The 13755-nt window shown below is 44.4% G+C and overlaps 1 protein-coding gene across 4 annotated transcripts in view; it reads left to right on the forward strand.

The window, feature by feature from the left end:
- MYO1H (myosin IH) overlaps positions 1-13755 on the forward strand; it is a 101390-nt gene that overhangs the window by 66067 nt on the left and 21568 nt on the right. For all 4 annotated transcript variants that reach the window (XM_061602283.1, XM_061602285.1, XM_061602284.1 and 1 more), the window contains 7 exons: positions 84-164; positions 6175-6266; positions 6491-6585; positions 6879-6925; positions 8257-8337; positions 8981-9086; positions 11013-11130. In XM_061602283.1, the coding sequence (XP_061458267.1) occupies positions 84-164; positions 6175-6266; positions 6491-6585; positions 6879-6925; positions 8257-8337; positions 8981-9086; positions 11013-11130 (620 nt within the window). The remainder of the gene's footprint in view (positions 1-83; positions 165-6174; positions 6267-6490; positions 6586-6878; positions 6926-8256; positions 8338-8980; positions 9087-11012; positions 11131-13755) is intronic.

Below are 13755 nucleotides of genomic sequence, written 5' to 3' on the forward strand. Positions count from 1 at the left end.
GTGGTGTTTTTGTTGCCGAGGAGTTGTGTACAAGTGTGATGCTTTAATGAACGTCCTCTTGGGTCTTTTGCTTTTGATTCCAGTGGGAACCAGTCCCGTATTTCAACAACAAGATCATCTGTGACCTTGTGGAAGAGAAACACAAAGGCATCATTTCCATACTGGTAAGAGAGAAGATTCATTTGAGGCATGTCTACACTGCAAACGTTTGTGAGTCGTGGCTGCCAGCTAAAGGAGAGAGGGAGGTTAGCAGCTGCTGGGAATTCTAACATAGAACTCTTTGCATCTTTACAAACCTACAGTTCCTAAGTTTCTTTGAGAGTAGACTGCACCAGTTAAGCTAAGTTCAAACCCATTTTAATTTGGGTAATGAGTGGACGATAAGGGGATGCATGACTTCCATTTAGCTACATCTTCTACATAGTCAGGTCCAGTGAAAGGAACTCCCTCCCTGAAGAACCCACCTTTTCCACATGGCTTTTGGCTTACTCTCTTTCAACAAGCCTTTTAAGCAGAGACCTTATCCCAGTCTGCATCTGTATTAAGATTGCTTTTTAAGATGTTCTTAAAGCGTTTTTTTTAAAGATTTTTTAAAGATGTTTTGTTTTAATATGTTTTGAAGTCTTTTGTTTTTAAGATGTTTTAAAGTGCTTTCAATTTTTTTGTTTGCTGCCCCTTCTGGGAGGAAGGGTGGGATATAAATTTAAATAAATAAATCCTCATTCCTGAGTATAACCAAGCTGTAAAGTACATGTTGTGTCATTGCATCTGCACATGTTCATAGAATGAGATGGAAATTCATTCAGTCCCTTTCAAATTCATACTTCCTGAAACAATACACAAACCAACAACAAAAGCCATCCTCTGATTTTCTCACTTCTCTGAATTTTGCAATGTAGTTCTCTAGCCAAAAAATGTACAAAACTATGTAGGGGAAAGCACATTCAAAAATGAGTGAAAATAGCATGAAAAAAGAATTATATTAGGGGAAATTGCTTGCAAAATGTGTACATTAGGCAAAAGTGTGTACAAAATTATGTATATTAGGATGAAACTGCATACAAATTTCCATACAGACTTAAAAAAAAAATCAACAAATTTGTCCATCCTTCATCCTATTGAATTGACAGCCAGTAGATGCATAACGAAAAAACAATAAAAATCCTTCACAGAGAACAAAATTAATCTAGGGAATTTGCTGCCACAAAGTGTGGCAATGACCACTGACACTTGAAGAGCAAGAGAAGAGACCAGTCAATGGCTTTTGCCCATGAGAGCTAAATTAATAGGGCTGGGTACTTCAGAGGAACGATTCTACAAAATGCTAGTTGCCAGCAGGGATTTAGGGAGCAACCAAGAGGAAGGGCATCATGAGCAGTGTGTGGCATCCGGTTGGCCCCTGGGGGAGGCAGGATATGTGACTCGATGTGTCCCCTTTTGCTAGGACCCAGCAAGGCTCCCTCTCTTTTCCTACCCCAGTGTCTCTTCTAGATTTATTAGAGTTATATCCCGCCCTTCTTTCTAGAAGGAACTCAGGGCAGCAAACAAAACCACTAAAAACACTCTAAAACATATTACAAAACAAAAGATTTTAAAACATATTAAAACAAAACATCTTTGGGGAAAAAGCTTTAAAAACATCTGAAAAAGTAATTGCAACACAGACACAGACTGGGATAACGGTATCATATCTAATGTTTACGGGGATGGAATTCTAAAGGGTAGGTGCCACTGCACTAAAGGTCTGCTTCCTATGTCCACTTAGATTGATAGCAGGGATCTCTCTTTTATCTATATGTAAGTCCAGCAAGGGAGAGCAAGTGTGGCGTAGTGGTCAGATTGTTGGACTACAACCTGGGAGACCAGGGTTCGAATCCCCACACAGCCATGAAGCTCACTGGGTGACCTTGGGCCAGTGACTGCCTCTCAGCCTCAGAGGGAGGCAATGGTAAACCCCCTCTGAATACCACTTACCATGAAAACCCTGTTCATAGGGTGGCCATAAATTGGAATCGGCTTGAAGGAAGTCCATTTCCATTTTCAAGTCTGCAAGGCACCACGGATGACACTGAAATGATACTAAGCAACATGCCACATAAGATGCTGCAAGTGCTCAGCATTTCATCTTCCTCTGCAAGCATCAAATATGCAAAAGGGTATCGGGAAATTCTGAGTGCAAGCACATCGCATGACATAGTATCTTTATGCAGCGCACAGCTGAACTATGGAATTTGGGGGAATAAGAAGTAGCTATGAGGGCCACCAACTTGTCTGGCCAAGTTCATGGTGCTGGTTTTGGTATACAAAGCCCTACGCTGCTTGGGACCAGGATACCTGAAAGACCGTCTCACCCCTTATATACCCAGTCGATCACTGCGCTCTGCAGGTGAGGGCCTCCTGCAGATACCATCTTATCAGGAGGTCTGTTCTGCACAACATAGGAAGCAGACTTTTAGTGTGGTGGCACCGACCCTTTGGAACTCCCTACCCTTAAATATTAGACAGGCACCATCTCTGTTATCCTTTCAGTGCCTACTGAAGACCTTCCTTTTTCAACAAGCCTTTTACATAGAGACCTTGATCCCAGTCTGCGCCTATGCTGGAATTGCTTTTTAAGATGTTTCTAAATATGTTTTGTTTTAATATGTTTTAGAGTGTTTTTAATGTTTCTGTTTGTTGTCCTGGGCTCCTTTTGGGAGGAAGGGTGGGATATAAAATTAATAAATAAATAGTAAACAAAAGAGTATTAGACAAATCCATAGGGGATAAGGCTACCAATGGCTAATAGCCACAATGGCTAGGTTCTACCTCCACTGTTGGAGGCCATGTGCCTCTGAATGCCAGTTGCTGGGAATCACAAGTGGGGAGAGCACGGTTGTTGCGCTCAGGTCCTGCTTATGGGCTTCCCACTGGGGCATCTGGTGGGTCACTGTGAGAATAGGATGTTGGACTAGATGGGCCTCTTTTGGCCTGATCCAGATTGGCCCTTCTTAGGGACTTGTCTAACGAAGGCGAGAGGGAGATTAGCAGCAGCTGCACGGCCCCTCAAATATCTAACTGGGGGGGGGAGTCCTGTCTCAAAGTTGTTGTGATTGATGACAGCCAATGAAAACTCTTCAGGCTTTTAAGCCTGTGTTGGTGTTCTGGGAATGTGTCATGCAAGCCTGGAAAGTTGCTGGACAAAATGCAACGTCTTGGCCATAGAAAGTCGCTGTTTGGAGGTTAGGGAAGACCTTTCTGGTGTGAACCGGCCTTTAGAAGTCATGGGTGTTCGCGGAAAAGAGGACTCAAGAATGAGGCCTTTTTCATGTGCTGATGGGACCTTTCTCGCCTGATGACGGAGGTCTGGAGCCAAATGATTTATACATGGGCAACGTGAGGCTGAGCTATCATTAGCTGAAACTTCATCAGGCTTGGTGGCGTACCAGTATTTCAATCAGACTTCCTCAGTCCCTTATAATTGGTGGGATTTCTGATCCTCGGGGCCCAAAGTGGGAGCCATGCTCTGTACTGGGTCCCATCATTGGACTTTAGAAGAGGATCTGCCATACTCCAGCCTGAATAGGGAGAGTCAGATAAATTAAGTTACTATGCAATATTTTTCCTTGCTTGCACAAGTTATTCAGTTTGTGCTGATCATGGAGGCTCTGCTCTCTCCTGGCAATCTTGCTCAAGTCCCTTCTGGCTTCACACAATGAGGGAGGAGAGCAGGGCCCTCTCAGTAGTGGCACTGGCTGGCAGCACCACCATTTCAGAACCCCTCCCCAAATATGCCTAACTGGGCAATCTGCTCCTTGTGTATTTGTTTATTTATTAAATTTATATCCCAGGGCTCTTACTGGGAGGAAGGGCAGGATATAAATTCAATAAGATAGATAGATAGATAGATAGATAGATAGATAGATAGATAGATAGATAGATAGATAGATAGATAGATAGATAGATAGATAGATAGATAGATAGATAGATAGATAGATAGATAGATAGATAGATAGATAGATAGATACTGCCCTTCCTCCCAGTAGGAGCCCAGGGTAGGAAACAAAAATACTTAAAACACTCTAAAACATCAGCAAAACAGACCTTAAAATATATTAAAACAAAACATATTTAAAAACATCTTTTTTTAAAAAAAGCTTTAAAATCATCTTAAAAAGTTGGACCTCAGTTCCTAAGACAGTGGTGAAAGCCTCCTTACTTCAGCAGATGTTTGATGTTGCAAGGTGAATATTTGAACCTGCTGTTGTCTTATCCAATTTCCTTAAGTCATTTAACCTTCTGATTTTTAAATGGTAAACGGAATTTTGGTGCTGCTAGAAATGTATCCTGCCATGTACTGTATGTGGAAGGATCTACATTTCAGAAGTGTGTGCCTGCATACCTTTGAGCTCTCTTTTCTACATTAAGGACAAGGAACTGGATTTAACAACATGACAGAAAATGAAGGTCCTCAGTGTGTTGAATTCTCTGCCAGACACCAGGCAGGCAAGGCACGGGCCTGACTACAATCATGCACCTTCTGTCGGAATTTTGCTCTCTATTGAGATGCGTAGCAAAGTTGTGTATGTGCTGTGGAAAGGAGAGTATTGAGCGAGCTTATTGTGTGTGCATGAATCTTTGCTAAGATTCTACCTTCCCTGCAAATTAGTCAGACAGAGACTTTAAGCTTTAAAATAAGAAACAACTACTTTATTCTGGAAGTACTTGCTTGATAGGAAAGAGTTCTATATCTAGCTTAACTGGCTATACTGGAGCAGCGAGCACTGGTCCCAGTACTCGCCCTCATCCTGGTTGAGAGGAGAGACAAAGAGAATATGTCTGCTCCCCTCTCGAGAGAAAGAGAACACAGAGAGAGGTGGGAAGGAATTGGGATCAACATTCCTTTGCTTATCAGCCTAGCAGGAAGGGAAGAGACTACAGGATCAAAGGGATAGGTATAGCCTCAACCAGCAAGAGGTCTAGCTCTCTCTAGCTACCCTTATTAACCCCATGCAGCCTCAACCCACCAAGTTGGAGTTGAACCTCATACATTCCAACACCTTCTCCCTTTGGGGACGGGCCGTGGCTCAGTGGCAGCGCATCTGCCACGTGTGGAGAAGGTCCCAAGTTCAATCCCCGATGCCGTCTCCAGGGAGGGCTGCGAGGGATTCTCTGCCTGAAAGCCTGAAGAGCCGCTGCCAGTCAGTGTAGACAATACTGAGCTAGATGGACCATGGTCTGACTCCTATGTTCCTCTTGGTCTGTTAAGAGGTCAGTTGGTGCACTTGGCAGCCACACTGAATTTGGGCATGTCTGTGAAAGCTTATTGTATGAGGACTCTTAATCTGATGCTCAGGCACCGAGTTGTTGTTGGGTTCCCTCTCTGCCTTAGTTGGGGCCAGCCTGACTGCACAAGTGGTTGCAGTATCACTTAGAACTCCACTAGAGCCACTGCGGTGTAGTGGCTAAGGTGCTGGACTACGACCTGGGAATCCCCACACAACCACGAAGCTCCCTGGGTGACCTTGGGCCAGTCACTGCCTCTCAGCCTCAGAGGGAGGCAATGGTAAGCCCTCTCTGAAAGCTGGTTACCACGAAAACCCTGTTCGTAGGGTCGCCATAAGTCGGAATCGACTTGAAGGCTGTCCATTTCCATTTTTTCATGTCTAGCAATGTGCTGATGAGGCAGAATCCAGTTTAAAGATCAAGAGCCCTAAGAAGGGAGCTCAGGGTGGCCTTGAAGTTGCTCATCCATAGTTAGCGAAAGCTGATCAGCAGAGTGAGCAAGCGTACCTGGTCATAGTCTTGTTCCCCAACATTGGTACTGTACATCTGTTTAAATTATAGTGATTCTTTCTAAATTTGCATTTATACATACAAATTATTGTATGCCGATGTTATGCAAATCCGGGTCCGCTTTTGTTCCTTTTCTTGGTGACGCATTTCTCCTTTTTGGGCGATGCGGAAGCATCTGCCCTACCCAAGAGGCGTGGCCTCGGACTCCTTTCCAGTGTTGCTTTTGTTGTGGTGGCAAGAGCATTCTCAAAAGAGAGAGAGGGGGAGGGAGAAAGGACAGAACCAGCAGTGTAGAAGCTCCCCCTGAATGTATTCCTGAATCTCTCTTGCTCGCCTGGGGTGATCCAGTTTTGGCTAGATGAAGGACTGACAGCCCTTGTCATTTTCTTCCTGTGTGAGGATGAAGAATGCTTGCGGCCTGGAGAAGCGACGGACCTGAGCTTCCTGGAAAAGTTGGAGGACAAAGTGGGGAACCATGCCCACTTCCTGACGTATGCACCGAAGCACTGTAGCCTCCCCCGGAGACCTTTCCCCCATCCGCCCTCAGCCTCCTGGAAGTGCTCTCTTGTCTCAAGTTCTGTTGTTCAGAGCACCCCTGTCCTGGCCCCACCCTCCCTGCTTATGTGTTTGGCCCTGACTGAGGTGCAAACGCAGTTCCCCCCCCCTAAAAGAAATCCTGATTGGGTTTTATTTCTCCTTTTATTTCTCTCTCCAGCCGGAAGCTTGCAGATCAGAAGATTCGGAAATCTCTTGACTGGATGGACTTTCGCCTTCTCCACTATGCCGGGGAGGTGACCTATTGCACAGTAGGTGAGAGAGAGGAGGTGCCGCTTGCTCCAAACCAAACATGCCAAACCCAAATGTAAAATGTGTCAAAACTCAGGCCAGGGTTTCTGAACTGGCTGCATAAACAAGATATGCCATCCGTTGCTGCACTCACGCGAAATTTCTAAGAACTCCTTTAGCTTTGTGAATGCAACCAATGTTTGCTTCCTTGTGTCATCTTTGCTTCTATTTAGAAGCATTTTTCTCTCTCTCCTACATTTGCATTGTCTTGACTATTCCTCTGTGTCCCCCACCCCCACCCCCACCCCAAATTCCAGGATTTTTGGAAAAAAATAACGATTTGCTGTACCGGAACCTTAAAGAGGTAAAAATAAGTAGTGTTTATTGCTTGGATTTCTGTGCTGTTTTATCCCTGACTCGAGTAGTTAATTTAAGTAGCAACACAGACATGCATGTTTATGTATAAATTTAAATACTCTGAGTTGTATTCAACTAACTTTTACCCAGAGTAGACCCATTGAAATTAATGTCCATAACTGACCTAGGTCCCTTAATTTCAAAGTAAAAGTTAGTTGAATACAACCAGGGGTGTAGTCAGGCACAGTCTCTAGGGGTGTGTGTTTTGGATCTCTTAATATTTGGGAGCCAGGTATCAGCATGAAAGGGGAGTGTGTTGGCCACTGGGAATAATCTTCCGGCCTGGCCAGATTACTCTATAATCTTAGAAGGTAGTATAATCTTAGAGGAGGCGTGGCTGTGACTGTTATGGACCCTGCACACATGAATTTACCACTGCACTACTGAATACAACCCATATACCCAGGGAGTGGAATTATTTAATGTAAAACAAATGAGGTTTTAGGGGGGTCTAATGCCTCCTCTGAGAACAACAGATAAGGCTACGGGATTGCAACAATGCAGGGATAGTTGAGGGGGGGCATGGAGGCCCTTTTTGCACACTCCCTCCCCAGATCTCCTGTCCTTTGCCCCCTTATAAACCTTTTCCCCACTGCGCTTATAAAATCTTAATTTGCTCAGAGGCAAAGTTGTGTCCTATGCCTGTGCCACAAGTCTTTTTAGCACTTAGAAATGTGAACCATCATCTGGATGGGAGACCAGGAGAGGCTCCAAGTTCACATCAGGATATGCCGATCATGAACAAATGTAAACGGGCTTACAACAAGATGTTGCAGCGAGGAGTGCTCCTGTTGAGGGTCCTCCATTCCATTCCTTCTTTCTCCCAGTTTTAATTTCCCTCTGTCTCAACTCGATCTCAATCATCTGTTTGATTTAGCATGTAAAGGCAAACTTACCAAATTTGCACTTTGCAAAACTATATGTGAACAGAAACGTAATCATCCTTCAAAATACATACTTCAAAATCCACTCTGGGCTCCCTCAGGAGGAAGGGTGGGATTAATAATAATAATAATAATAATAATAATAAAAGGCTTGGAGGGGTTTTTACACAGCAAGGCCTGACTGCCAATATTTCCATCTTTTTTCACAAATGTCTATGATTTTTAGAGACATTTTATTCCCCCCTTCCTGTGCCCTATACGCTTCTAGAAAATGTTCATCATTTTTTTAGTGAATTTTGAATGGAACACTATTATTATTGTTTAAATTTAAATTTAAACCCTGCCGTTCCTCACAGTAACTCTTCAGTGATTTTGCTTTTTCCTTTGTTCCAAGGTGCTGTGTAGGTCCAAAAATGGCATCCTGAAAGAATGTTTTCACCTGTCAGAGCTGGACAACCGGAGAAGGCCTGAGACGGTGAGTTTATCCTCTAACTGTGAACCTATATAGCAGGGCTCAGCTCTTGAAAGGGCTTTGCCCAGCTTTAAATGACTTAGCTAAATCGGTTTTTAAGGTGGGGGTGGGGAGAAATTTGATTCAGTTCACATTTCAAGCCAAATCTATCAAATTCGCACTTTCCAAAACAATATGAGAGCCGAAACTCAGCCGTCCTTGGAAATTCACACTTATCCGGATTTTGCAGTGCAGATTGCCAACGAAACAATGTTTACCAAGAAGCACATGTTAAAGTGTGCATAAAAATGAATATATGAATGAAAATCACATAGAAAGATGCATTATATGACAAGACATTGCTTGCAAAAATATCTGCATTAGTCAAAACTGCCTGCAACAATATTAGGAGAAATTTGCACTAAAATGCTGGAGAATTTTCATGAGGATTTCCCCCCCAAAATGCACAAATTGCCGCATAAATGTGGAGAACTGAATTTAAGATTGGAAAAATGAGATATAGAGAAAACTGAAATGGAAAGATCTTTCTGTCCCTGGGGGTGGCGGTTGGTGCTTAACCCCCCCCTCCCCCGGTAATTTGTCCTTGTAGCCATACTTTCTAAGTGGCGTTCTTTGTGTTTTAAATGAGTTCTTTTCATTTGCTCAGGTTGCAACTCAGTTCAAAACCAGCCTGGTCAGTTTGATAGACATCCTCATGTCGAAGGAGCCATCCTACATTAGATGCATTAAACCCAATGATGACAAAGAGGGTGGTAAGGATACCTCAGTGGTACTAACCTCAGAGGGATGTATGTGAAACATCATCATCCTTATTGTGCTTGGCCCAATGAGATTTCCAGCCCTCATGGGGAAAAAACTTAGAAAATATGCAGGCAAAAAGCTGGTTTGGTTTTTCTTTCGGAGTCTGCAGTGAGTACGGATCTTCTTGTTGCCTTAACTCTGCAGCTCCACACTGGGACTCACTGTCATGCCCACACTAATCTGAGGAATTGCGGGGATTTCCAACATGAACTCTGGGTTATTCTCCTTTGAATGAGTCACTGGAGGGAAGTTTTTGTTGTTGCTGTAAATGCACAAAATTCCATAAGTTCCATAAGTTAACAAAGAAACAAATAAATAACAGAAACTTGAGATCACACTCCTCTGTGGTCATGATGATGTAAAACAACATATTGTGATGGAGTTGAGGGATGAGATAGATGATTTCTTTGTGTCCCCTTCCAACCTGGTATCTGACGTTGGGCTATGCAAGCAAGAAACCTGCTCCACTGGTCAGGCTAGTTCCCTTTGTTAAGCTAGCATGTGAGTTAATGGACTTATTGAGCGGTCAATCTGCATATCCAAAGGGAGGTATTGGAATTCATTCAGGTGAGGGGCACTCCTCCCCACATCCTGAGGCCAAGGAGAGGCTTGTGTTTTTAGTCTAGTCTAAGGAAAGGCTGGAAACAGGAAACAGAGAGAGAGGCTTCCATGCTCCCTGTATCCCCAAAGCTATGGGCAATGGGGAGCTGTTAATGCTGTGAACCCCTCCATGTTAAGCTGAGACTGGAATGGATGTAAATAAAAAACTATATATCCTAAAAGACTGACCTTCTTTCCAAGAAAACCAAACCCTGGGTAAGCACTCGAACCCCTGCAAGTCTCGCACCACTCCAAGATGGGGATGGCATACAACAATACATAGTTCAACTGATTGTCAAAATATTTCTTTGTCTGGTTGAGATGTTTTGATGAAATACATCTTGCCACAATCATCCATGCATTTGAGGTGGCTGTACTTGATTATCTGAACTATTTACACATTTAATAAAGCTACCCCCTACACCTTGAGGGCATCATTGCTTGCAATTCCTCTGAAAAGTACATGCTGCACACATTCATTTCTCAGGCAGCACTATAATCCTTTGGTACTACCTTTCCATTAGTAACTCTTCTGCACTTTTCTAATTTTTTGCTATTTCAAGATGAACTCCTCCTCTGCCACCATTTATGTAGTAGGGACTTATTTGCACCAGGTAACAAATTCAGCAGAGCTAATTGTGACTCCTGGTGGGCCTTCTGTCTGGTGATTGTGACTATTGCCCCAAAAGCTGCACCACAGGGGCATGCTCCAAGATCTTGGCACCACCTTGAGGAGCTAGTGACTTAGGGCATTCCTGTGATAGAAGGTTTTACTTGCACATATATGTGATACAAGGTTTTATTGATGCAGGCTACAGGTGAGAAGGAGGTTCACAACCAGCAGTCCAGCAAATCTTGCTCCCCATCAGATTTCTAGGGGAACCCCCAATGCCATAGCATTGGAGTCTCACTGAGAGCAAAGCAGGCCTCTGTATTTCTTTCAGACTCATTTCCAGCACTGCCCTCTTACGTACACACATACCCCCTTTGACATCACCTCCAGCCATGGGGGTGGGGGTAGAAAGCCATGCTTCTCCAATTGGATCTCTAAGCATTACTTCCTATGGCAACAAATCATCTGTACTTGACCATCTCTTTAGTGAAGCCAAGGCGCATCCTCCTGAAAAAAGGGAATCTGTTTGGCTAAGCATGACCTCTTAGGTTTGACCTCATTAGCTTGTCTCTTTTTACAACTGGAGTCACAGTTTGGGAGAGGAATCCTTTAGAGATCATTCAGACCAACCCTTTGAACTTGGTGTGGCCTTTCTCTCCTGCAGACAAATTTGATGACTCCTTGATCAGGCACCAGGTGAAGTACTTGGGGCTGATGGAGCACCTGAGGGTGAGGCGAGCCGGCTTCGCTTACCGCCGGAAGTACGAGCACTTTCTGCAAAGGTGAGGCCCAAGCAGGGCTTGAAAATAGCAGCCCTCCATCACTGTTTCTATTCAACTTGTATTTAGGGTACACTGCCCCTGGACATGGAGGTTTATTTATTTATTTATTGTTAATTACTCCACTTATCTTCTGCCTTTCCTGCAAGGAACTAAAAGGGGTGTCCATGCTTCTCCCCTCCCCATTTCATCCTCAACATCAACCCTGGGGGTTGGGGGACTCCTGTTCGACTCCTTGGCCATTGACCTATGGGGTCCCTCAGGGTTCAGTTTTGTCCCCCATGTTATTCAACATTTATATGAAACCACTGGGAGAGGTTGTCCGGGGGTTTGGGGTTTGGTGCCATCAGTATGGGGATGACACCCAACTCTATTTCTCCTTTCCACCTAAAGTCAAGGAAGCTGTCCTGGTCCTGAACCAGTGCCTGGCATCAGTGATGGACTGGATGAGGGCAAACAAATTGAAACTAAATCCAGACAAGACAGAGGTGCTCCTGGTCAGTCGAAGGGCAGATCAGGGAATAGGGATTCAGCCTGTGCTGGATGGGGTTACACTCCCCCTGAAGACACAGGTTCGCAGTTTGGGTGTGCTCCTGGACTCAGCTCTGAACTTGGAGGCCCAGGTTTTGGCCGTGGCCAGGAGTGCCTTTGCCCATTTAAGACTGGTGTGCCAGCTGCGCCCGTTCCTGGAAATGCCTGATTTGACTATGGTGATGCATGCCTTAGTTACATCCCGTTTAGACTACTGTAACGCGCTCTACGTGGGGCTGCCTTTGAAAACTGTTCGGAAACTTAAACTGGTACAAAGAGCTGCAGCCAGAGTGTTAACAGGGGCTGGTTACAGGGACCATACATCTCCCTTGTTACAACAGCTCCACTGGCTGCCAGTTTGTTTCCGGTCACAATTCAAAGTGCCGGTTTTGACCTTTAAAGCCCTATACGGCCCAGGTCTGGGCTATTTGTCAGACCATATCTCCCTATACGAGCCTGCCCGGGCCCTGAGATCTTCAGGAGAGGCCCTTCTCTCAGTCCCAACACCCTCACAAGTGCGATTGGTGGAGACGCGAGATAGGGCCTTCTCAGTGGCTGCTCCTAGGTTCTGGAACTCCCTTCCTAGGGAGGCACAAATGGCCCCCTCCTTGCCATCCTTCCGTCAGCAAGTAAAGACTTTTTTATTCCGACAGGCTTTTGGGATAGAAGGTGTTTAGGATTGGGTTTTACAAGGCTTGTTTTATTGTTTTATATTATTATTTGTATCATTTTAAATTGTTTTTAGATTTTTAAGTGCCTTTTAAGGTTTTAAGGTTGTGTATAGTTTAATTGTATTTTAATTGTATGTTTTTCTATGTTTTTAACTACATGTAGTTTTATTTGTAAGCCGCCCTGAGTTCCAATTTGGAAAAAGGGCGGGGTAAAAATAAAGTTTCATTCATTCATTCAACCCTGCTGGGTAAGTTAGGCTGAGAGGCAGTGATTGGTCCAAGGTCACCCAGTTTGCTTCATGGCTCATCAGGGATTGGAAGGCTGATCTTTCAGGTCCGAGCCTGTCAGCCTAGCCTGGCCTCCTCCATGAATTTCTCTCTGTTTCCTTTCTTAAAGCTATCTTCGTAGCCATCACCACATCTTGTGGCAATGAGTTCCATAAATTAAGTCTGTGCTGTGTGGAGCAGTATTTCTGGTCTTCATTTTATTGGGTGGGTGACTCGAGGGAGCAGAAAGATACCACCACCCCTAACTCCGTTCATTTTTTCTGTCTCATGCATAATAATAAATTAATAATAATAAATTTTATTTTTCAGCCGCCTATCTGTCCGGGTTAGGGGCACTCTAGGCGACGAACAACAAGAATAAAAACAATACATATAGATCAACATAATCAAATTTTAAGCTAAAAAACCATTCATTAATTCAGAACATAAATTAATCTGTCCCAATCTTGTAGGCCTGCCTGAACAGCCAGGTCTTCAAGGCTCGGCGATAGCTGGACAGGGAGGAAGCATGTCTGAGATCGAAAGGGAGAGAGTTCCAGAGGGTGGGGGCCACAACAGAGAATGCCCTCTCTCTGGTCCGTACCAGCCTAGCTGTTCTCACCAGTGGGACCGAGAGGTCTTGCGAGGCTGATCTCGTCAGGCGGCACAATCGGTGATTCTGGAGGTGTTTCTTCAGATATACTGGGCCGAAACCGTATAGGGTTTTAAAGGTCAACACCAACACCTTGAATTGGGCCCGGTAGACAACTGGTAGCCAGTGAAGATCTAATAATTATATAACCCTCCATGTCCTCATGTTTCCCCCTAAACTTAGCAATTCTGGTCAGCGGCTGCAAAAGCACCAGTACATAACTGACAGGTATGAGGCACTTGGCCAATTTATTACTTCATACTTGCTCTGTGGTTACCTCCTGTATTTATGTTCTGGCTGCTTTGCAATGATCCCCGCCCAAGCCAACCTTAGATCCTCTGATCACTACAGACATGAGCACCTGTCCTTGCTTCAAGAAATCCCTCCAGCATTGCGAAAGTGGAAGAGAATCTGTTTTTTTAAGGGAGGAAATGAGTCAGGAGATCTGGTCCCACTGCAGAAGGTTCAGGACTCAGGTTGCACCCTCATGGGGAAGGGCTGTAGCTC

Source organism: Rhineura floridana, chromosome 19 (genome assembly GCF_030035675.1).
Source record: "Rhineura floridana isolate rRhiFlo1 chromosome 19, rRhiFlo1.hap2, whole genome shotgun sequence".
Classification (NCBI taxonomy): Eukaryota; Metazoa; Chordata; class Lepidosauria; order Squamata; family Rhineuridae; genus Rhineura; species Rhineura floridana.